The 24,905-nt window shown below is 47.8% G+C and overlaps 2 protein-coding genes across 4 annotated transcripts in view; both read right to left on the reverse strand.

Moving 5' to 3' along the window:
- Positions 1-601: 601 nt before the first annotated feature.
- On the reverse strand, positions 602-16,593 carry TBC1D20 (TBC1 domain family member 20). 3 transcript variants are annotated; one of them, XM_075012015.1, is made up of 8 exons: positions 16,512-16,593; positions 11,315-11,500; positions 10,037-10,117; positions 8,334-8,520; positions 7,215-7,316; positions 5,834-5,975; positions 4,896-5,080; positions 602-4,025 (listed from the first exon to the last, which is right to left on the reverse strand). In XM_075012015.1, the coding sequence occupies exons 1-8, from the start codon at positions 16,549-16,551 to the stop codon at positions 3,770-3,772; spliced, it is 1,179 nt and encodes a 392-aa protein (XP_074868116.1). In that variant the 5' UTR covers positions 16,552-16,593; the 3' UTR covers positions 602-3,769. The 3 variants fall into 3 exon arrangements, with proteins under 3 accessions (XP_074868116.1, XP_074868115.1, XP_074868114.1); XM_075012014.1 differs by lacking the exon at positions 16,512-16,593 and adding an exon at positions 16,057-16,450 and having other exon boundaries at positions 4,896-5,005; XM_075012013.1 differs by lacking the exon at positions 16,512-16,593 and adding an exon at positions 16,057-16,444.
- A 4,702-nt stretch (positions 16,594-21,295) lies between these two features.
- Positions 21,296-24,905, reverse strand: part of CSNK2A1 (casein kinase 2 alpha 1) — a 42,634-nt gene continuing 39,024 nt past the window's right edge. Inside the window, exons 12-13 of the mRNA XM_075011323.1 lie at positions 24,636-24,722; positions 21,296-24,113 (exon numbers count right to left, since the gene is read on the reverse strand). Of these exons, the coding sequence (XP_074867424.1) occupies positions 23,998-24,113; positions 24,636-24,722 (203 nt within the window). The 3' untranslated portion in view covers positions 21,296-23,997. The remainder of the gene's footprint in view (positions 24,114-24,635; positions 24,723-24,905) is intronic.

A 24,905-nucleotide genomic window follows, 5' to 3' on the forward strand; every position in this document is an offset into this window, starting at 1 on the left:
GGTGCCATGAGCAACAGAACAAGCCTCTCTGAGCAGGGCACTGCAGCTCCCCCTGCTCACCCACCCCTTCACTTGCCTTGAACCCTCCTCAGCTCAGAGGGGAGAGGCCCTCTCAGGGTTGTGTGCTCTTTCAGCTCATGCATCAGTGATGTCCCCCTAAGCCCGAGGCAGCTGGCATGGGGAGCTGCCGACAGCAGCAGCTGGAGTCGCAGTAAAGCAAGACATTGTGCTGGCACAGCTCAGCGCTCCAAGGGTGTTACATACAGGGCCCCAGCCCACCCTACAACTCCCCGCCCCCCAGCCAGGCCCCAGAAAAGGAGCAGTGGGGCTGAGCACCTCTGCCATTGGCTGACCCCAAATGAAGGCAGAGCTAGCCAGGTCCCACAGCTTCTCAGAACAGTGGCAAAGGGGGAACTGGAAAAGACGCTCTGAGCAGTGAAACACCCAGGAGGTGGAAACAGTCTCTGGGTGATTCATTCACAGCAAGACCAGCTTCAGGCTGGGGGGGGGGTGCATAAAAACCATTCTGCACCTCTCAGGCTGCAGGCCCCAGGCAGACAGAAGGTCGAGCCCCCAGGCACACACTGCAGGAGGCATGCGGTAACCGGCTATTGCCATTTATTCGACATGGCAGCATTTCCACGTGCACATAAATCTTTATACAGAGCAAACCACCTGAAGAGATCATTGTCTTTCAGCAGGGGCCAGCCTGGCCTGCTCTACAAAGGTGAGAAAAACAGATGAAACTGCTCCATCCCTGGAGACCCTCGTGTGCAGTCCCCCTGCATTAGCCACCTCTCCCCAGGGCCCCTCAGCAACAGAAGGGTACTGAAGGCCCAGCAACCCCTGCGGGCTGGGAGAAGGCTCACGTGGGCTGGGTACCACTCCGTAGGCTGTAACGCAGAACTTTCCCCCTAGGCGTGGGAGATGTGACAATCAGAGCTCTGCTGGTTTCCAGCAGCAGTTCCTGGCTACCTGCTAGGCCTTTTGATCTTCATACGCTGGGGGAAACTGCATAATACACACAACAACAGGTCCCCGCAGGGCACCTTTGTCACTTTATAGGCACGTTACTAGGTGTTTTCCCCTCAGGAGGCTCAGTAACATCCAGTCTCCTCCCTCCGTATGCCAGAGGGCCAGAGAGCTGGAGCAGGAGTGCTCCTGGCCCACAACCGAAGCACAGACAGAAGGTTTCAATGGTTAACAAAGATCTTTCCACCAACTGCCTGCCTGGTGCTGGAGCACGAGGCGTTAACAGGGAAAAACAATGATAAAAGCTGGCTACACCTTGCAGGTGCTCACTATTGCTTCTCAGTATCAATCCCACCAGCTCTGCAGTTGCTCAGTGTCTGATAAGCAAAGCACTCAGACAAGACCTGAATTTCTGATGTGCAAAAGGACTGTTGAATGGGAGGGAGCTCCTTTACACACAGCAGAGCCCCAGCCCCCCACTGTTAACTGTGCAGGTCAGGCAGGATTTGCAGATGCTCCTGAATGAGAGGCATAAACCCAATCAAAGGGGACTTGCCCTCCCAACACACGTCCGGGCTTTGGAAAACCTTCCCACCCACACCTTCACTTCTAAACGCCCGGAACGGCCTATTACAAACCACACCAGGTTAACAACAACCTAGCACTGCGGACACGCTCAGCTCTCGTGGTCACTACACGGGAAGGTATCTTGTCTCAGTGAGATCAACTGCAAGCACCCAAGGCACCCCTGCTGGAACCAGGACCCTGGGTTTATATTTAGGCCAGGAAAGTAGCCCAGTGAGGCAAAACTGGGGCAGAGTGCCCTCCTTCTCCAGGAGTGGTTTGTTTTAAAGTGCTTTGTGTAACCGCTCTTCCCATACCCCCAACTCCCCGTACTGCAACACGGCGGATGCCACCAGTGACTTCCCACTGGTGGGGCATCCCACTCCCATGCAGCCAGAAATGTACAATACCTTTTAAACTCGCAGTGATGTCAAATTCGTTGGCAAAGGGGAGGAGTGACAGGCTGAATGGAGACAGCAAAGTGCTCAGGAAGAAGGGCCAACAACAGACTGGGGAATTGTGCAAACTTCCTCCTAGTTTTTTTGTGTTTGTTGAATTCAAACATACCACAGGCATCAGCAATTGCAGAAGCAATCAGCGAAAGGGCAATTTTTCTGAGTACAGCCTGGGCTCCAGTCCGTTGACGGTATGCTTGTGTAAAGTGCACATGGCTGTGCTATCTAAGCACCATTACTTCCTTAGCTGCAGTTCTGAAAGACATGGGGCCTTCTGGACCGAGGGCCCAGTCAGACTCAGATCTCAAACCATTATTAAAAGGCTCTAGGTATTGCAGGGTACAAAGCTTCTAAATCTTCAACCAATACCTAACTTGTAGGTGCATCACTGCAGGAACAAGGGCAGAAGGTGCTGGGTGGGGCACAGCAGGGGACGGTTAGTCACCTGGGAGGTGGAGGGGGCAGGGTAAGGGCACTTGTGGGAGGGTTTAGCAGCAGTGGGAGAGGAGGTAGAGATGTACAATGTCTACTGGCTTAGTTTAAGTTAGACATGCACTAGGTGCTTGGAGGAGAAGCTGCCAGCAGGTCTGGGGAGCAGCTGGGCTCCAGGCACCTGGGGGGTCAGTTTCTGGAAAAGTCACTCACCTGCAGCATTTTAAGGGATGACGTGAAAGTCTGAACAGTTAGCTGGAGAGAGGTTTTAAAGGGGTTTCCAGGGGCAATGGCTTCTGTCCCACTGCAAGCTGTTTTGCATAGTGGAAAGAATCCTTTTTTATTTTAAAGGCTGTGTTTAAATGTTTCAAAGTCAACAACTGAAATGGCTTTTCTAGGTGCTGTAACACATGAACTGGTGTGACCTGGCATTCACCCTCCCCCCCACAAATAATTCACTGTCTGCCCTCTTATCTTGCTGAACTGAAAGAACCAATTACACTTACACTAGTCAAGACCCTGTGCTGGCTGAGAGTTGACCTCTCTAACAGACTAGGAAAAGCACATGGCTCATCCTTGTTGCAAACATACGGGACTGGGGAGATTGGGACACTAACTTAACTCATGCTGTTAGACAGTGGTAAGAACCCTGAACCCCAGTGTTAGTTGAGGGGCTCTATTCCCCAAACAGGAATTTGTTAAGAGGGCTCTACTCTGCTAAAATGTTGCCCACAGAGCAAGAAAAGAGATGAGCATGTTGGTAAGTCCAAGACTCCACCGAAAGCAGCGAGCTCTGGGGAAGGGGGTGATAGGAACCAGAAAGCTACTAACATCATTCGCCAGCATTCCAACTCCCCATCAACTCTCTGAGACCGCAGCCGGACTCCTGGGGCAGACGTGACCACTCCTCTACCTGAAAACATCCAGCTGCTTCCTCTCCAGTTGCACTCTGTGGAGAGAGCGTCCGAGTGCTTCAAAGCCCCACAGGCACAGAACTCTGCAGGTGTCCACTTGCTGGGTGTGAAACCTGAGTGGCCAGGCTGTTCCAGGCGCTGCCAGCGCAAGAAGTGTTAGCTTCTAGCTCCTCAGAGTAAGAGAGCAGGAGTTTCCTTGCTGCTCAGGGAGGCAAGAACAAGGTGAGCACCCTGCATGGCTGCTGTTGGGCCAGGTCCCCTGCCCCACCTCTGACTGAGAGGCAAAGGCCAGTTGTGTTACGGAGGGCAGCAGGACTAGAAAGCTCTACACCCCACGCATTTTTAGACAAGTCCTTCCAATGAAGGAAAGGTGGTGCTCTCCTGCCACGGCAGGAGGTGATATTTAAAGTGTCAGGGCACCAGTCTCCCACTTCAGGGGAAAAGTTGCAATTCAAACTTGGGTGCCCACTCTAGTGCACTCTTCACCACGGCAAGAGCAGCTGCCCCCAGTGCCACCGTCAGCCCCATCACTGCCAGCTTGACAAAGCGGTTGGTCCTTGGTTTTGTCAAGATGGCTTTTGTCCGTTCCTCCCCTCGGAGCCGGTCTCTGAAGCGCTGTCGCAGCACAGTGTCTGGTCTCTGCTGGGCTGAAGCCAACTCAAAGTCTTTAAAGGTGGACGCAGCAGTTCTGGAAGAGAGAGACAAAGAGGAAAGGCGCTGAACAGGTCCTACTTGTGCCCAGACATCTGAAAGCTGGCAGAGCGCTGCTCCAAGCGGCATAAGAACTCCTTAGTGTACTGCCAGTGGAACGAGCATGATTCAGGAGCAGGGGACTGCAGGACTACCCTGTCCTGAAAGCAACCAACACAAGTGCGAAAGAAACGTTGGCAGCTGCTCCACCAGACACTGGCAGTGCTACAGCAACAAAGCCAGAGGGCGGGTGACGTCCAAGGATGGAGTCTATGACCCAAACAACCCAAGAGAGACCTTGGGCATGGAGAAGCAGCGCTCTGGGGCAAGAGGCCCTTTGATTAGGCATTAAGAACAGCTAACACATGGAAGTGGTAAGTCCCTACAGAGTGCTCTGGTGTTCTAACCACCAACCCAGGGACAATCCAGCCAACAGACTTAGAGCATCATCTGCCTGTTATTCAGACCAAGTGCTCAACAGTTTAGAGTTGTGTGGGGACCAAATGGCAGAGAAGAGGCTTGGCTTCCGGCCCCTGAGACGAGTGCTCCCAGCCCCTAGAAGGGATGGATCCAGCAGGGAGGGAGGGAGGGAGGAAGCAGTTGGCGTTTGTGCAGAAGAGGAGAAGGTGGAGCCTGATGGCATGAGCCAACCCACATGGCCTGGTTTTCTCTTACAGAGCTATGCCCAGGTGCAATGGATCACTCTGCCTGCGCACACAGAAGCATAAGGATTTAAAGCACACATCTGACCCTAGTCATACTCAGTTCCTGTGAGCACCTTCTGAGCTGGACCCTGGGCTTTCCTCCCGAGCTGCACTCATGCCGTGCTGGTGTTGCCCAGCAAACCCACGTGCTGTCCGACGCTCACCTCTCCGCACGCTGTTGCGCTGCTGCCCTGGCGAGCTCCGATGGAGGGAACTGGACGAAGAGATCCCCAGCTCTGCTAATCAGGGTCTCATAGGGAAGATCCTGTGGGATCTGGGACAAGAGATGGTGGACAGAGGCCATGTCACATTCGCAGTCCAGAACCTCCTGCTCCCGATACAAAACAATCTGCAAAGGAAGGGAGAAGCTGAGGGCTCCGGGGCAGGATGGTGCCCTGTTTTCAGTCACTCACACCACCCCCAGGGCCTGAAAGGAACTCAGCTTGCCATGGAAAGGGACCACCCAATTCTTAACGAATGCCAGTATCCAGCCTGGAGGCACCTGTTAGCACATCACACTCCTGGGTGAGGAGAGGTGCTATGTTCCCCCCACTGCTCTGAAGCCCTGAAAAGCTCCTGCTGGAGATGCTGTGGCTTTGCGAGCAGACCAAGGCTCACCGTGGGGAGACCGTTTTGGAGGTCAGATTTGTTGTGGTGGCACTTAGATGAATGGCAGAGGATCACAAATCAAAACCTGCTCAGAACCCAGCTCTGACAATAAACAGCTCCTTGGTAAGTCTCCATCCCAAGCTGCAGTGGCGATGCCAGGAAAAGGAATTCCAGCTGGTACTGCAACCAGGCTCTGCCCCACACAGTCACTCACCGCTGTAGTACGAAACAACAGGCCTACGCCGGCTGAATGTCCTGCTTCCCGCTTCGCCACACAGCAGGAAGGTGAACCACTCCCAGGGCTCAGACATGGGGCGGTGGGCAAAGAGGGGCATGGGATGTTCTTCACTAAACCCCATTCCCTTGGGGACACCTGGCATTCTAGAGGGCAGGGGTAGAAGCAAAGGTTGAATTCACTACTAGCCCTATCTCCATAACTGTTAATGGCACATGCTGGTTTCCTTTTTTTAGAGTCATGACAGCTGATCCCTACCACGGCAGCAAAGTAAATGGGCATCAGTGGGTGGCAGGCCAGGAAGAAGTCATACAGTCGCACCACGTGTCGGAAGTCTGCCAGGACATGCCCAAACCAGGTGATCAGCCAACTGAGTGCAAAGATGGTCCCCACTTCGGCACTGTGAAACAGAAAGCGCCTAATCAGACAGCTCATCTGCTACCAGAGTCCTCTGCCATACCGCAGGCACCTCCCGCCAGACCCTTAATTCCACAGACTGGGACGGGACAGGCCATTGACCATGAGTGATGAGAGGTTAGGGCCCAGCCCTCCCACTGGAAGAGATCCTGCCATCTTGGAAACGCCCTGTCACTACACCGCCCATCCTCAGTGTCGCAGGTAGCCTAGGGTTTCTTCAGCTCCCAGGTCACCTGCACATGTTAACGGTTCATTCAGAGACGATTAAGAGTCAGCAAAAAGGCCAGGAGCCTGACCCTGAATTCTCTCTTCAGGAGGGTTTCTCTGCTGCACTAATGCAAAGTACACTGCATGGTTTGTGCTACGAACCCTCCAGCTGGGGTGCTCTGGGGACTCCTTCCCACCCAGAAGAGTGACCAGTCCCTGGGAGCCTGCCGCTAACCTCAGCACTACACGGATATTGCCAGCAAAATGGACAGCGCAGCCAGGTGTCTTTGAGTAAGGGACTCGGAACCAAAGTTTCTCACCTCGGCTTTTCTCTGGACAGGTCATCCCTTCTCCCCTGATTTCAACCCACCATCATTTTTGAGAGATGGCTCAGTTACCCTCAGGGCCAATGACACTGCAGAAAGCCCTCAGAGATGTCTCAGCACCCAAAGAGCTATACAAAAGGGATGTAAAATCCCATTTAATTAGTTAACCAGTTAAACTGGGAGAGGAGGCCACTCTGGCCACATTGAAGCACCCCTGCCTGTGGCGATCCCAGGCTGGGTCCCCTGCAGATGAGGGCTGCTCCAGCCCCCACTGGTTAACCGTAACGGGCAAGCTTTACCCATTTAGGGTGAGGCTTCTGGTTAAACGTTAACATCCCTACTATACAAACCAGGCAATCAGGACAGACTAACTGACCGTGTCCCACATCGCCTGCTAATTGTTTTGCCAAGCGGGCACAGATAAGCAGTCAGGATAGTGATGCCATACTCTGAACCAGACCTCAAGATGAAGTGTAATGGCTTCAAAAGCAAGGGGCAGTAGGGGCTGCTGGAAAACCCGGGCCACAAGGGCTTCGACTTTATCAGTGGTGGGCCCTCAGTTCCGTTTTGAGGAAAGCACCAGCTGATCCACAGTGGCTTGGACTAACATCATGGGAAAGACAGGGCTTGGCTGGGAGCTTCTGCTGAGCCCTATGAGAAAGGGAAAGGGGTGGTAAATGTCAAGGTACCTCTGCATGAAGTCATGGAGTTCAGGGTTCACCTGATCTATAATGGGCATCAGGTAATTTAGAATGTGCTTCGTGTTGTCCATTGTGGGGTCCATAAAATCCCTGTCATGAGACAAACAAAAGCCCCATCAGGCAACAGTGTCATTCTGGCGCCATTCACCCCTGGGAGCGCACAACACTCAGAAGGTAAGAGACACCTGCAACCTGACTGATGCGGGGTGGGACTGTCCTTACATTTGCATTGCAGGGAGTTCTGTCCCTGCTGCATTCCATCCCTTCCTGAGGTCCAGACTCACACTGAGGAAAGGGACAGGGAGACTCGGCCCTAGCATCCCCTCTTCCCTGCAATACTACCTCCCGTTAGCAGCACAACTGCGTGACCTTGCAGTGAAATTATCACACTGGTTTTATTCCAACCTTTTGCTACATCCCCCCACCTGAACGGAGAGAAGCCCAGGGTTAGGAAAATAACGTTAGCAAAACCCCACTGTCTTCCCAATGCCACAGGCTGTAGTCAGCTCCCCACAGGGGGACTGCAGAAGACTCCCTTCAAAACCAGTCCCACTACCAAAGGCTGGCTGTCAACCCAGCTGACACACAACTCACTTGGAGTCAGATCTCTCCCATGGTACCTGGCTGTATTCACTGTTGAGTGGGGCCTGGACAGCCCACTGAACCACATGAAAAAATGGGCCACTGTGTGAAGCCACCCTGGGGAAAGCCATGGAAGTGACAGAGGAGCAGGAAGGGGCTATAAAGTGAGTTTTTAAAAGTACAAAGGCAGTGTTCTCAATAATGACATTTGAAAAAAACAGCCTCCGGTTCAGCTTTCTCCCGCATGGCTTGCTGTGAAGCCCATGTGTCAGTCATGCTATTACTACTGCAGACCCCCTTCCTTGACAGCACTGCTGGCTACAAGCCACCAGTCTCTGTATTTTGCTTTTCGGGCTTTAGGGACTTCTGTGTTTTCACCCCATTCCTTACGCTTCCAGACTCTCCCCTATGTAAATGGCAGGAAAGGCTTCTCTGCAGCATGTAGCTTCTGATAGCAAGGTGGACAGGAGGCTGCTCATCACCTCACCCTGTAGGAGACGCGCTGTGCATGCCCAGAGGAAGTACCTGAGGTGGTGAGTTGAAAGCTTTTCCACAAGAGCGGTCGCCAGTCTCTCCCCCACGACCAGCAGGAAAGTGACCACAATGTCATGGTAGCCCTGATAGTAGTGCAGCTGGGGATTGCGCTGTAAAACCTGCAAGATGATGTCGATCAGTTCTTCCTGGAGCCCTTCCCTCTGCTCATCTGGCATCCCTGTGGGAACAGCAGCAGATGGGACTAGTGCAAAGCTGAGTTAGAGACCTGACAAGTACCTGCTGTGTCACCCATCATCACCCACGGAATCCAAGGAGCAGTCCAACCTCCTGCACGATGCAGAGATGGCCACGATCTCAATATCCTGACTGTTGTCACCCAATCCTCCCTGCATGGGGCTGTCACTTAAGCATGGGGCTAGAAGCCAGCAGCTCCTGGGTTCTAATCCTGGTTCTGGTAACCTCCTGTTCCCCATGGGCCTTGCCAGGTTACTTAATATGTTGTGCTCATTTTCCCCACCCGTAAAATGGGAATATTAATATTCACTCTGCAAGAATGGGGAGTATTTACTTGTGTGTAAAGCATCTTGAAGGGTAAGTTATGTTCTATGCCTGTAAGTGCTGAGGGTCTTAATTGCTTCAGAGAAAGTCCTAAGAAATTAAACCAATCCTCTTTAGAGCTGAGTTTGCAAAGCTCACAGAAGCCACAGCCCTACCCACCTATAGAGAGGGTTCTGCCCACTGATAAAGCAACTTCAGAACAGAATACCATGTGAAGAGAAAACTGCATCTACCGACTGCCAGGACCCATATGCTGCCCCCTGGAAAAGCAAGCCTCACAGAAGCTCAAGCAACATTTTGACAACACAGACTCTTTTTGGGTCTATGATGAACTCTAAATTTGGACATTCCAAAGCAATATGCTATTAGCAGAATCTTGAGCAACACAGATCTGCAGGGTATACACAACATATTGATGATCTGAATATAATGTTTATATATACAAAGGAAAAAAGCAGGCAGTGAAAAGCAGTTTCTGCCCCAGAGGCAACAAACAGCTGCTCTGCAAAGTCAGACTAGTTTGAAAGGGTCTAAAAATAACATCAGGCACCAACTAACCAAGCATATGAACTACGCAAATGCAAGAAGCTTTTGTTATTAAATGTTGAGAGCTGTTTTAAAAGTTGGTGCAGGAGAATTGCTGGAAAAACACAAATCTTTAGCAATGATGAAAAACAAAATCCATTTAAATCACTAGTGAACTCAGGCTCCAAACCCATATATGTTTCAGCCCAAGATAAATGTATGTAAATAGTAAAACCCTCAAACATAAGCCACCACTCTTGTCACACCCTATGAATAGCAGAAGGGCCAGGGATAGTTACATCTGAGTCAGGTCTCTCTAGATACAGGGAGAATTTTTACTGTACCAGATGGGCCAGTAGAATGAGTCAGCAAGTTAAGGGTGAGAATTTAGCGTGCAAAGAACAAGCTGAAAAACAGCTACAGTGCAAGGAAAAGCCTGAAAAAAACCTGCACCTATACTGGAAACGGGTGCTGCAGCAAACAGATTTGTGGAAAGGCCTTTCTAGAAGGCTCCATGTCTGTTGGCCCGTGGACTGTTGCTCCTGCATATCTCCTGTGGCCCTGGAAGCGAGATGCATCACATGGAGATATGGGGACAGAGAGCTTGGACGCACACAGCTTCTCTGCTATAAACAGGAAGACCATCTCACCTGGTGGGAATCGGCGCAGGGATCGCCTCACATCCAGTAACACCTGCTGGTAGTCTTCATTGTTCTCTCGCAGCTCCTTCCCTGTTGGACAAAGAGCATTACAAACCCATATAGGCTACTGAGAGGCATACACAGTACAGTAGATGGAGGAGGTTCACAGGACCCAGTACAAGTAAAGGAAATGAAATTTAGGCCCCAAATTGCTCACATCCCCAATTTTAGATCTCCATTTTCACTTTTTACACAAGCCCAGCGATCTCACTTTTATAGCTGTACCCTCTGGCACTATCAATCCCAATTTATGACATTCCAGTGCCAGAAAACAGGGCACTTATTTCTTTGGTAGAAACATTTCAAGATCCTTACATCATCTCTCCTTTGTCCTTCGACATAAGTCTTTGCTCCATCACCATGCTACAGGAACGAGGCACAATACAGCTAAGACATTATATATGGCAGAGGCAACACACAGTTTATTAAGCAGAAATAGAGTGAAATTATGCTTAGGGAGTTAAGATATTTAAAATATCAAAAGTGGAAGAAATCATTAGTGTGCCATAAACCATGCAAGCGACTGCATGGAGCTGAACATTAGTCCCCAGTCTCCTACATTTGTACTCCAATCCTACCTGCCCAAGGAGAACCAGGAATACACACTTTTTGAACCAATACTTCAGCTCACAAAAACACATCCTATAGTTTGGGGGCCGTGGAAATAACCATCACTGCACATGAAACTCCATGTCTGTTTTTTGCTAAAAAAAAAAATTTTCTCTGCCTTAGCTTCGATGACTTCTACATACAAGCTCCAATTTACGGAAATTTGGCCACTGATTCATCCAGGCCTGGGACAAGAACCTCCACTGAGTATTCAATAAATCATGCTCCCATGCATAATGGAAACTAAACTAGGTAAGTTTTCAACATAGTAGCTTCCTGCTATTGATCAACATGTGTTTTGTAAGCTAATTACACCAGTGTGCACCAGCTGCGTTCCAAACACACAGCAAAAGTAAAAGGGTTCTTACAGCGCAACAGAAAACCTAAAAATTCAGGTCATTCCTGGAGTGCTTTTTAATATCATTAAACATGTAATGCAGATGAAATCATGGGAAAGGTTTTGTGCCACAACTGTCATTCTCAAGCAAGCGTAATGGAAAAGGCACCTCAACTTACATGAAGAAAATGCAAATTGAAAACAGGATAATTCACGCTCCAACTAAGTACAAAGCTCACTAGAGTTTTTCCCAAAGCTGCAAAGAAAGGGCTTCTCTGTACCTGGAGCAGGAGGCAAATCATCTGTCTTCACATTGAGAAGTTTTGGCCACACTTTGCTACGAATCTCATCTGTCAGGAGACCCCCTTCACTGATTGCCATTCGTCTGAGTGCAGCCACATCAGTGGGATCGCTGTTTAGAGCCTGAAAAATCTCTGCTACTTTCCTTTTCTTTTTAGGATCACAGTCTGTGAAAGAAACAAAGAATAAAGTGTCAGGACTACAGCTATTGTTCAGCATGTAAAACAAAGGCACAGACTCGTTTAGCTTCAAATGCAAAAACTATGTTAAAAAACGATAACTGATATAACAAACATGTTGGCTATGTCTACACTAGCCAAAAACTTCGAAATGGCCATGCAAATGGCCATTTTGAAGTTTACTAATGAAGCGCTGAAATGCATATTCAGTGCCTCATTAGAATGAGGGTGGCCGCGGCACTTCGAAATTGATGCGGCTCACCCAGACGGGGCTCCTTTTCGAAAGGACCCCAGCAACTTCTAAGTCTCCTTATTCCTATCTGCTCATCGGAATAAGGGGACTTCGAAGTAGACGGGGTCCTTTCGAAAAGGAGCCCTGTCTGGACGAGCCGCGTCAATTTCCAAGTGCCACGGCCGCCCGCATTCTAATGAGGTGCTGAATATACATTTCAGTGCTTCATTAGTAAACTTCGAAATGGCCATTTGCATTTTTGGCTAGTGTAGACACGGCCATTGTGTCACTTTAGCTAGAGATGGGATAGGTTTAGGAGATTATTTACTCTGCTTTCCCTTCCAGGGCAGATTATGTGTGTCCTGTCATCAATGGATACAAAGATTCTTTACCAAAGGCCAAACATAACATGTTCAATGGGCTGCTGTAAACCACACCGAGTGATTCTAAGTCATGGTAGGAAAACTACATAATGTGCCAGCTCCTCTAACCGTCTGAAATTCCTTCAGACCCTGTGAGATCTCTCTGGAATATATGCTATTGTTCTTCAGATGACCTGTGAATTAAGAAGCGTCAGAGAAACACTCGCAAATGCTCCTACAGAATCCTTTGTCCTTCAGTTCGAATATGATGTCAACAGAGCTGTCACTGCACCTGACAAAGTACAGATTGAAGCTCTTTTATCCGACACCCTTGGAATCTGACCAGTGCCGGCTGAGAGAATTTGCTGGACCACAGGAGGTCAATATTGTCCAGCACATTACCAACATTTCCACTGCTTACTAGGCTTTTAGGAGACATTTAGAGGTAAATTACAGCTAAATAACAGCACAGAACACACAGAGCCAGGACTGGTAGCTGTAAACAAACTTTACGGGACCGTGGGACGCTTGGCCACACCCAGGATAAACGGTCATCTGGCTAACTAAAATCATGCTGGAATAGGGATGTTGCCAGACCAGAGTGTTCCGGTTTAGAGAGGTTCAAACTGTAGTTACTATTCAAAGACACTTAGCAACTGTTTGCCTACCAGTGCTGGGATGGCTTAGCTTCCAACTGAGGAATCAAGTGTTTCATAAGACTGGTACTCTGCATTCTTACCAGTTGGCCGCCAAACTCTCGGACTGTTGAACTGAACTTACTCCAAATCAGTACCCAGAAATGTCACATAACTGAAAATTTCCCCATGGGGACCTTTTTACATTCAAATTATACTCCTTTTCCAAAGGGATCACACCTTACCCACCCCTCCAGTGTATTACTTGAATTTGTCAATAGTTGTTTAGTGAAAGGTCATGGTTAAGTACTATCAACAAATACACCATGATGCCTTCATAGGACATTTGATCTTTAGGGACATTAGATGGGGAACATAAAGACACATACTGCATGTACTGAACTGCTTATTAACAGGTGAAAGGCATTATACAGAATACAGAGATACCTCCCTGGTGCAGATTCCAGCACAGCTGTATTTGCAGCACTACACTATATATGTGGGAAAAGTAAGGCAGCTGATAATCAGCTGATTTCCATAGACTATGGCAGCAAAATCCTTCCATGGCTACGTCTACACTAGCACCGCCCTTTCAAAAGGGGGATGCTAATGACACACATTGGGATACGCTAATGAGTCTCCCCTATGAATATGCAGCACCTCATTAGCATAATGGCAGCCGTGGCACTTTGAAAGTGCCGCTTTCGATTGCGTACGGCTCGTCTACATGGGGTCCTTTTCGAAAGACCCCCTGTAGACAAGCCGCACACAATCAAAAGCGGCACTTTCAAAGTGCCACAGCTGCCATTATGATAATGAGGTGCTGCATATTCATAGGGGAGACTCATTAGCGTATCCCAATGTGTGTCATTAGCATCCCCCTTTCGTAAGGGCGGTGCTAGTGGAGAGACAGTCCATACGTCTGAAGATTTCATTTAAGAGCTGTAGCTCCAGTGAGTAACATATAATAATATCTAGAGATACACATCTCATAGAACTGGAAGGGACCTCAGGAGGCCATTGAGTCCAGTCCCCTGTCCTCTTGGTAGGACCAAGCACCATCCTTTAATTTTTTTTAGATCTATTTGCCCCAGATCCCTAAATGGCCCCCCCAAGGATTGAACTCACAACATTGAGCTTACCAGGCTGATGCTAAAAGCACTGAGCTTAAACACAAGCCCATCTTTTACCCCTTCAGAAGCTTTTCAGGCAGGATTGTGTTTGTGTGGCTTCCAGGCTAAACTCCTCTCACGATCCAGTAGATATCCCTTTTGATTTCAACTCAATTAAATTGGTGTCAAGTCAGTCTGGATGGGAGAGGTGGGGGAAGGGACCTAAAATTGGCCTCATGGAGAAATCTTAGTTTTCCAGCCCTGATTTCACTCAGTGTAGTTTACAGCAGCTCTTTGATCATATGGTATCAGAAGTGCTTCCTCCTCACTACTCTTGCACACTTATTTCGTATTAGGGAGTTACTTCTGACTGCTCTGAAGTATTTGAATGAGAGACACAGATGCAATGACAGAATGTTCAAGTACCATCTAAACAGTACGCTTCCCTTTCAAATCCCACTTTTTTGTATTGCTTGTTTTTCGGTAAAGCAATGTTTAGTTTTTGATAGGTCTGCAGCTCTGCCTTTAAGAAACTAGTTTCCTGATGACAGTAAACAGAGCAAATTATCAAAACTGCACCCAAAAATTCTACTAGCCCCATATTTACTCATCTCTGCTGCACAACAAGGCTTTAGCGTGTGAACAGAAGTTACCTCAATTATTGCCCACCAAAGTCAAGCTTTAAAGTCAGCACAAACAGTGGGTTGGCATACAGTCAATGAATCAAGGAGAAGAGAATGCTTACAAAAGAGAAAGTGCCTATTTATGCTCAAGGAATTTAGGAAGCAACACCAAGCAAAGAAAATGTATGCTGCACTGGCCTCCCCCACGTTCAATTATTTCAAGTTCTACCAGCATGAAAAATGACAACTGTTGTGTGGAGGTGGAAAGAATGCATGTTTTCAAACATGCTTTTATCCATCAAGTTCTTCTACTTAAGTCCCTAGCACGTATCAACCACCAACACCTTATCTGAGACAAATGTGCAGCCAAAAGGATGAGACAGGTTTTACGATACAAGTAATTCCACATCCTCCACAAAATAAGGCTCAGCTGTTAGTTTAAGTGGGTTTTGTTTATTTCTGGGACCAGAGAGGGAGTTCAGAGCCTGGGACAGATGCTCTGTCATATTGTGGTACAAATTCAAAGCTAAATAAATCCATAAAACAAAGATGCACATGATCACCAAGCTCACCACCTAATAAGTTTTCTTGTTAGTCCTTAAAGTGCTACTGGACTGCTTTTTTGGTTTTGATAACCCAGCTATCTCTCTGTTATGATTATCAAGGAACCTGAAGGAATATGTAGAGATGTTTGCATGCATCAGTCTCTAATTTCAGAAATTATGCTGCAGAACTCTACAGTTCCAATGGCACATGGAAACAGACAGCAATGGTACCGCATTTATAACATTTAACACTTAGGTAAGTCATTGCGAAGACTGTAGCACTGCTATAAAGGAGCAAATATTCTCTTACTTTACAGATGAGAAAATTGAGGCTCAAAATCTTCTAAGGAATTGTTCAATGCCATACTAGGACTGGAACTACATTCACGCCATAGCCACCTCTCAGGCAATGGAAAAACAATTATACTTTGCTTAGCAAGACACAAAACTAAGACTGGCCTCTTTGACTTGCTTTCCCCCTAAATAGCCATTGGGACTACTCATGTGTTTAAAGGTAAACACACGCCTATTGGCAAGGCCCGGCCAACATCACTAAGAGGAGGAAAGGTGTATCACAGTTAGTTCCATTTCGGAGGCACAACGCTGCTCTCCTCCCCCACGCTGCACAAACACCTAAGAAACAGTGGCGGAGAGGTAGCCGTGTTAGTCTGTACCCTCACACAACCAAAACGCAGTCCTGGAGCGCTGTAAAGACTAACAAAATGATGTACCGCAACAGAGAGGGAGCCGTGCTCCTCTATGCGCTACCAAAACAAAAAGCAGCCGAGTAGCACTTTAAAGACGAGCAAAATGGTTCATTAGGTGAGCTTTCGTGGGAGGGTCTGTCCCACGAAAGCTCACCTAATAAACCATTTTGCTCGTCTTTAAAGTGCTACTCGGCTGCTTTTTGTTTCGAAAGCGACGCACTCGCTTTCCCGGGGCAGACTGAAGAAACGGGTCCGTCGCACCCCAGCTCATCACCTCATAAGCGGCGTGGTTAGTCTGCAACGCGCGGCGTGACCGCGGGTTTGTTACCTAAGCAACGGGGTTCGGCGAAATGCAGCGGCGACAGGCGAGGGGCGGACGCGGGCTGGGTGGCGGCGGCGGCGCTGGAACCCCACCCTCGCAGCGCGCAACCCCGCGCGTGCAACACTCGGGGAGGTAACTCGGGGCGCGCGCGCCGGGGTCCCCTCCTGGGGCTGCCACCGACTCGCGCGACCGCGGGCATCGCTCTGGGACACCCCCCGCCCCCGACACGCGTTTGTTGCCACCGCCCCTCCCGACGCGCGCACCCGAGCGCTGCCGCCCGGGTGTCGTTACACAGGGACGGGCCCAGGGAGGCGGCGGCGGCGAGCAGGGCCCGGGCCAGGCCGGCCGGCGGGGTGCGCACCCGTCAGGGGAGACCGGCCCCGGCTCCGCGACAGGAAGCGGGGGCCGGAGGGGGGCGGGGTAAGGGGCCCGGCCGGAGACCCTCCCCCGCCTCCCCGTACCGTGCGGCGCGCCGGCGGCGGGCGGCCCGCGCAGGGACATGGTCTCCGGGCGCTGAGGCGCCGCCCGGCTCCGCCAACTCCTCCCCCGCGACGTCAGCGCGCGACCCCGCAACGTCAGCGCGGGCGACGCCAGCTCCGGGGCCCGGGCGGAAGAAGCCACGGCGCGTGCGCGGCCGTCCCAGTCCCAGTCCCGCCCTGGCCGCGCGTGGCGCGGAAGCCGGTGGGCGCCGTTCCCGCGCGGCGGCCGGCGAAGCGCAGACCCGGAGCCCGCGCTGCTTTCAGCTCCGCCGCGGGCCGGGGGGAGGAGTCGCCGTTGGCGTGGGTGGGGGCAGAGCGGTAGCGACACGCCAGGGCTTTGTCCGCCGCGTGCCCCAGCGCAAGTCACGCCGCAGAGCCGGCGCGGAGAGGAGAGTTTCGTGCCACGGGGGAAGGGCGCAGTGAACCCCTGCGGGCAGCGGCCTAGGTCCAGGCCGCGTGCGCAGTGGAAATCCTCGCGCCGGAGCCTGAGAACAGGGCGCTAGAACGGACCGTCTGATTGGGGAAACTGACTTCGGGGGCATCAAGCTGCCCGCCCTCAGCAGGGACAGGGAAACAGAGCTGCTGCCTGCAGGCGCGAGGTGGAGGAGAGGAAGCTAATTATAGTGTTGACTGACGTAGATCAACCACGTTGGGTATGAAATGAGGTAGCAAAAGTGCTCGATATTTTCACATTAAATTCTTCAGATGCAGACTCAAGAATGCTGCAGTCAGCCATCAACGCAGGCCGAAAGGTTCTTTTTTTTTTTTTGAAAATGATCTGTCACTGGATGTGTTAACCAAGACCCAAAAATGAGCATCTTGAGACAGTTTTAACTGATGCCGGCAGTGGCAATGATAGGCTAGATTAAACTATGGGCAAGTAGAAGTGGAATGGAGAAGTAGCAGCAGCAGTTCATATTGTGAATAACGTAGTGCCAGCTGGAATAATATTTCCTCAAAGAAATTCATAAAGTGACAGACCTCCCCTGAGGGTACTATAAAAGATCTGGTAGATCACATCTGCATTTCAAAGTCTGAGGTTTCTTGACAGATGTAGGTATGTATAGAGGAGCTGATGCAAGTGGTAAGCATAGCCTTGGTATTAAATTGAAGTTCATATTAAAGATTAAAAAGGGTAGATGATCATACAGAAGCCTCTGACTCTTAGAGTGCTGAAGTGCATTTCAGTTAGTTAAATCCAGTCTTCTTTCAAGTTCATTCTAGCAGTCAACTGAAGGAAATCAAGACAGATGCAGGGAGGCATCAGTGTACTATTCAGAAACTGCAAATAATCCTAACAGCAACAAAATCGAAAAAGGGAAGAATGGATTAGCAACATGAGTTAGGCAGCAATACCATAAAGCAAAATCTCCTGAATACTAAGACAACATATAAGCAAGGGGATGAAGACTGAGTTCCAGCTAGAGATAAAAAGAGGTGATAGAAGAGAAAAACATGTATCAAGAGGCTAACAGTGCTAGCCAGCAAGTGACCCTAGATTTTTATATAAGGATGAAATATCAACAGAACCATTAGCAGTAATGGAAGTTTTATTAAAAGATACAAATAAGATGGTCAAAAGATTTTTAGACTGTTTTAAATTGACCAAAGCCAAGTAAATTAGACATTCACGACTGACCTCTCCTGAGTTTGATTGTCAATTTGAGATATACTACAGTGGATGTTAGAAAAGGCATTAATAACCTTAAAACGGGAAAGCAGCTGGAGAGGATATTACTGGAAAGACACAAAACAAGTGCTGAAAAATAGCCCCGAGTTTCCTTGGGATTTTAAATAAAAATATAGATACAAATCAAATCCAGTGACAGAGAATTAAGTAAAATTGCCAAAGTGTACTTTACCAGCTACCACAGCTGGAGAGGAATCATTTATTCAGTGCCTAGAAAATAATGCGGCCTGGAGCATAGCAAAAAGCAAACATTTCCAACTTAACCAGCATGTTCCTCTCTTTTACTGAGATCGTCTGCAGACCATCTTTTCCTCTCTGCCCCTCTCTCCTTTTTAAATTTTTATATTTAGCTGATTCCTGAGTTTTCCTCTCAGTTCTGCTTCAGAATCTGAAGTGGGTCTTTCCCTCCTAATAAATAACATTGTTAGTCTTTAAGGTGCTACAGGCCTGCTTGCTTTGTTTTGCAGACCATATAATTATTCTTAGAATGAAGTATGGAGTGGCAAGCACCTTATGTTAAATTTTATTGACTACCAGAAGGCTATCAGTGCACACAAACAATCTTTGTAAAATTAAGGAATGCTACAGAATTCCAGCAAAAATAATTTGAATAATGAGGGATCATGATGATAATTCTGAACATGCAGCCAGAGATGGCAACAAAACAGCCAATACTTGGAAGCAACAACTCGAGTAAGGCAAGGGTTTATTACGTCCACGCTATTGTTTGCATTCATGGTTTGCTATGTCATGAGAAAAGTAGTTACAGAAGACAAAGAATTTTATGGAAAAATAATCAATCACAATTGGATGACCTTATTTTCTCATGACGACATTGTCCTGCTTAGCTCAACACAGTTTAATTGAAGAAACCACCCAGCTTTTGGTAAGCACAACAAAACAATTATGTTCATTAACAGGAGGACAAAAATATATGATTACTAAAGTCTCCAAAGCATCCACAGTAAAAGCAGTCAGGCATGTTACCTTCCCAGGGAAGAGATGTGCAAGGATGGCATCACCACCATGGTATCTGTCAAGGAATGATTTTAAGCAGCAAACAACTGTCAAACTTGGAGATTTGGAAAAAACGACAAGATTGACTGACAAAAATACAAATATTTAACACCAGCTTCATTTCTGTCCTTTACAGAGCAGAGTTGTGGAAATCTAAGAAAATGTGTAAGATTATTTCATTCCAAAGTAAATGCCTGTGAAAGTTTAGTTTATTAGATTTTCTGGAACACATGCAGTTTTAAGGCAGTGTTTCTCAAATGGTGGTTCACAAAGTCCTAGGGTTCTGCAAAGTGAAAATAAGGGTTCCAAGAAAAAAAAATACCATTACAATGGCTGACTCCTCTGTGGCTCCCTGCCCTGCCGCCACTGAAACAGTAGAACTAAATTTAATTGGTTTAATGGCCGGCAGGGTGGAGGGATGGATCTAGACATTAAACCAACTGAATTTAGCCCTTCACTCACCCTGCAACCCAAGTGCCCGCACCCCTCCAGAAGGTATGGCTCAGCTCACTCCCAGAAGCAGAATGCCTCCACACCAGCCTTCCTTCCACATGGCCACCTGGCACAGGTTCCCCAGCCAAGTGCCACAGATGGCATTAAGTCCCTTGGGCTGGTTTGGGGTTGAGGGGGCTTAAGCCTGGGGATGGGGGGGGTGTGTGGTTTGGCAGGATGGGGGGCAGAGCTGTGGACTCAGGCAGGTAAAGCCTGGGGATGGGGGGCAGGTTTGGGGGCTGAGGGGGGTTAAAGTCTGGGAATGGGGTTCTGCAAAATTCTTTCACATTTAAAAGGGTTCTGTGGCCAAATAAATTGGTAAACACTGTTTCTAAGGAAAGCAACCCTATTCTACAGCATGAAATATGGTAAGGATGACAAAAAGATGCTTATGCTCAGGATCTCTTCAGGATGCTACCAACATGGCTTCCACATGGTGTCCCCCTGGAAAGAGAGAGGGTGATCCAAAGAAACTTTAGGCAGAACAGAGAGAAGGCAGTTCCACCAACTGACACTCTGAAGGGCTCCTCTCTACACTGCAGACGATGAAAACAAACAAATTGACCACCAAGGAGAACGTACTGAAACAGATGTCACAAGTAGATATACTAAGATTTTGTCTGACACAGCTCTAGCATCTGATGAAGCGGGTCTTTGCCCACGAAAGCTTATGCTCCAAAGTATCTGTTAGTCTATAAGATGCCACAGGAATTCTTGTTGAGCTCTAGCATAGCTAGCCAGGCACCCTGGAATTTTTTACTTTTAGTTTGCTTTAATTTTCACCCTACATGTCAGGCCTAGTTTAATAGTATTGATTTACGCAGCACCATTTTACAAAAATGACAGGTTTGGACTTTCTTCAGGGAGCATTGTACAACTTCTGGCACAATGAAGCCCTGATCTTCACTGGAGCAACCTTCTGTTAAAAGACCAACTTGAAACTGCTTCACTTGCCATCTGAATGCAGGCACCTCTAGGTTATAACGTGGCCAGCGTTTAGCAGCATGCCAGCAGTTTAGGCCAGGAATTGAACAGCAGGTCACCAGAAGTCCAACATTTGCTTTGTAAGACAAAGATCCTTTTTCAGTTAACTACATATTCTCCATCACACGTTGCTTGTGTTCCTGAAATCTCTTTCCATGGAGTAAGAGGAAGGGTTCCATGCATTCCAAATTTCAGAATTTGACTTTTGTCTTCGTCCAAGTGACAGTGGTGCCAACGACAGTTTGCCCATAATTGCCACAGGGAAAAAAATGCATCTGCCAAAGGAGCCCCACTTCCTGCAGCACCTAGTTGCTCTTTGGAGGTTTCCATCAAAGTTCTGACAAACCAGGACCTGCTTGCTTGTGTGAGCCTGGGGGCGTTGGGGGGAACCACAAAGTGGTATGGTACAGAAGATATAGTACTGCTTGAGCAGGGCACAAGTTTCTGCAGCATTAGAACAGTGCAAGAACATTTCATCTCCATTCCCTTTTATGGAAGACAACGGTATAATTTACGTAAAATGAAAGCAATTAAGTATTCATGGGTAACAAGCTGCAGGTTTCTGTACTGCTCACTCTGCGGGTATGATTTTTGTTTCAATGTTTTTATTAAAAAAAATTAAAGACCTCCATGGCACAACTTCTTCCCAGCATGGTTAGGGTTAGTTATAACAATTACAATACAATTACAACCAATCAAGAGAAAAGAAAGTCTAACTTCCAACAAAAATGGGACACTTCAAACAAGATAAAAAAAACCTTTAAAAATGACCTTGGAGTTAATTGCCAACAGACTAATATATTGGCATTTAATTTCCCACCATCTAACACAATGCAGAGACACGTAGTGCTGAGAAATAAGTGTTCCAATACAAGGTGTACAGATGAGGTAATTTACAACAAAGAAGTTGTTACAATCTGTAAACCCTTGGCCTCCCACCACCACTTGGACACACTATACCCAGTCTGTTCAGTTGCAAGCTTGTGCAGCGAGTCTGAAATAGCATTTTATGTAAAGACCTTGAGTCACTTCCAGAACAGAATCCTTCCATTCTCATCTCGTTTTCTTGAGTTCTATTGCAAGGCTTGATGGGCACAAGGACTTTCAGCTGTTTGAGGGTTCCTTATTATACAGCCTTATGTACAATTATACTCTTTGCCACAAAGGAGCCAAGTTTTGATTTACAGTCCTCCCTCATTTACAAAAAATAAATTGGCTAAGTGTCCTGTGTAGCTCCCAACCAAGTGCAAACAAACCACAAGTTAGATCTCTGCCATACCATGGTGCTTTTAACTACTGAACATAAACAGATACAGTCAACATGGTCCGATTTTCACATCATTCTAGGATATACAGAGATTAAGCATGATACATTTCCACTGGATGACATCATGGACAAGCAAGCTACTCCGGTGTGCATTAAAAATCCATCTCCCATGTAGTTGATCTTAATGTAAAGGGGGCTCTGGGTTCCATGCTGACCAGTTTCTCTCAATTTAATCCAGCCCATGCACTTAACCACCTTATTTTGCAGAACTGAAGCAACAAAGAAATAGTGGTTGAAACCCACCCCTCGGCCCCCCCCCAAAAAAAAATTAAAGTGGTAGATTCTCATAAAACAAGCAGGATGAAAAGCCAAGGCTTCAGGACTTGTTGCAAGAACTAGAGGAGTGCTCAATGCCCAGCACAAGCAGCTGCTGCAATGGCATTGAAAGGAGGTTCCAGAAGTGATGGGTGCCATTGTGCTTAAAAAGTCTCTCCAGTGGAGCACCTGACAAGTTAAAAGTGGTTTGATTTCAGTGAAGAGCAATGCACAAAAAGCCGGGAATTGTTTCCCTGCCACAAATCCCAGCATGGTTGAGAAACAAAAGGGGTTCTATGGCAAAAGATCCTTATCTCAGGAGATACTTTGGCTTGTGATGCTTCTATAAGGCTTCTCTGCACTGCCCACTACAACAGATCATACAAAGGTGCATATGAATAGGAAAGCAGCCTCCCTCAATATGTGCAGGCCTGCAGGCCACGCCTGTGTAAAAGTGTGCAACACCAACCCAGTGAGACCTCTACACAGGGAACTTAAATCTAACCTTGATAAATAAAACCAAATGTTTATTTACACTGAAGAATTCCAACACTGGATCTTTCACATATGAAGGACAAAGTATATATACACAGCAAAGGATAGCAAGGCTGTAACAAGGGTGCTTTGTCATCAATAGTTATATCTGTCCACAATTACAGGTCTACCATTTCAGTTTGTTAGTCTACTCACTCCTTCCTCTCAGTGCATATTTACAAGACTGTGAGGTAACCAGAATTCTCACCACATGGCACGTGAGGGTGGGGGTGGTGGGTGATAACTCATTACGTGACTTGGCGTAGTCTGATTTTCCAGCTTTTTAAGTAGCCACCAGTTTGAAATCTTTATAAACCACTTTTAAAAACAATATACCCAGTTAAATTAATTCCAGAATTCCAAGCCAATGGATTGGCCAGAAGAAGCTTATGTGGAGAAAGGTGCTGGTTAGAGTCCAACTTACCCTACTGGAGCACCTTCAACAGGAGATGGCAAGATCATCAACAGGACTGGTAATTTTATGCTTTAAGATTAAAATTACATGCAAGGGAGGGAGTTGGTGCTCTGGTTAGCCCCTAAGGAGACATGATTCATACAGGACAGAACAGGGTTTTAGGCCTTATCTGCACTTATTTCTGATAAGTTTTTACCATCTCTACGTATTGAAGTTGTCTCCTCAATATACCCCAGTTGAATCATATGCAGAATATGGTGTTAAAGTGACTGATACTTTAAGAATCACCCTCCCACTGCCTTGTGAAAACTTGGTCTGGTAGACTCCAGAGAAAAGCACAAGACCATCCCACTCAAGGTGTGGGTTGGTGGAGGAGTAATGGTGGGACTACGAAGAGAAGAGATTTCCAGCAGGATACAACGGCCTGGAAATGTAGTTGGTTCATCTTTGTTCTCAAGTGAGCAGGAATTTGGGGAAAAAAAATTGTCCGAGAAATATTCCATCTGCAGTATTTTCAGGGATTCCCCTGAGTTACGAAAAGTTCAAGTAAAAAAAAAAATCAGCCTATAATAATTTTTTTATATAATGACTGAACTACTATAAATCCACAAGCAACTGTTCAGACACGGTGCCTCCAAAGTGTTCCATCCCCTCCCTTCCCCTGCCAGGTGCAAGCTGCATCCCAGGGAGAGGTAGTGGGGGGAACCTCTTCCCCACCTGACTCAACGCAGGCATTCGGAGACAAAGCCCATCATTACTGCTGAGCTCCTGCAGCAGCTGGAACCGGCATCCCCAGAGTATTGGTGGCAGAAATCACTGGAGAGCCTGCTAGAGGTCCAAGGGGTGAAGGAGTTGGCACTGAGGAGATCCCTGAAAGAAGACAGTTTACCATGAATTAGAGCAAGGAGGTAACTCAATATGCTTCTAAAGACCAGCTATTTTGGGAGGTCACTTCAGAGGAAGTATAACAAAACGCCACTACTTTCTAAAGAACAAGATTTGACTGGAGAGCTCTCACTGGTCTCTAACCAAATCAGCACTAGTCTCCAAGGCTGGGGGGGTGGGGGGGAAAACGCATGCTGGTAAACCTGTCTGCTTTTGAGATGACGACGATTTGGTTAAGCACTACCCTCCCACCTCCTGCCCCCAAGACAGTCAACAACAGAGCACTTCTCTGCAAAACACGCAGGGATCATGACAGGTTAAGTTAGTGAAGTCAGATCCACCTTTCCTCCCATTTCATCCTCAACTCCTTTGCAGCCCTCCATTCACAGGGCATAGCTGGAGGTTAGCAACGTCACCTACAGAATTCACTACTCCGGTTTGTTTTCCTCCCCTCACAGCCAGCTGCTGTACAGGAAGTTTTACAGCATTTACCCAAAAGGAACTGACCTGACATCATACTGGCGCTGCTGACAGGAGTGCTGCCACCTGGCATACTGGACGAGCCCATACGAGCCTGGTCCTTCACAATGGGATCTAAGAAAAATACGAGAGATGAGGGTCTGTTCTGTCAGACAGCACCTCAGGAGCACAAGACCTGCAGGATGGAAAATCTATTTACACTGCTAACCACTACATAAGTATGCACTGAGTGTTTTTGTGTGATATGTCAAATTCTTCCCTCTGGTACACAATGACTTCAGTGGGAGATGTGTGTAA

This window comes from Carettochelys insculpta, chromosome 17 (genome assembly GCF_033958435.1).
Source record: "Carettochelys insculpta isolate YL-2023 chromosome 17, ASM3395843v1, whole genome shotgun sequence".
In the NCBI taxonomy this organism is placed as follows: Eukaryota; Metazoa; Chordata; order Testudines; family Carettochelyidae; genus Carettochelys; species Carettochelys insculpta.

Excerpts from the sequence above, each read along its gene's own strand:
- TBC1D20 (XM_075012013.1), bottom strand. The coding sequence starts at position 16,249 with ATGCCCGCGGTCGCGCGAGTCGGTGGCAGCCCCAGGAGGGGACCCCGG. Across the intron at positions 7,317-8,333 it reads CTTTCAACTCACCACCTCAG|GGATTTTATGGACCCCACAA; the intron begins GTACTTCCTCTG and ends GTCTCATGACAG. Across the intron at positions 4,026-4,895 it reads GCGCAACAGCGTGCGGAGAG|AACTGCTGCGTCCACCTTTA; the intron begins GTGAGCGTCGGA and ends TCTCTCTTCCAG.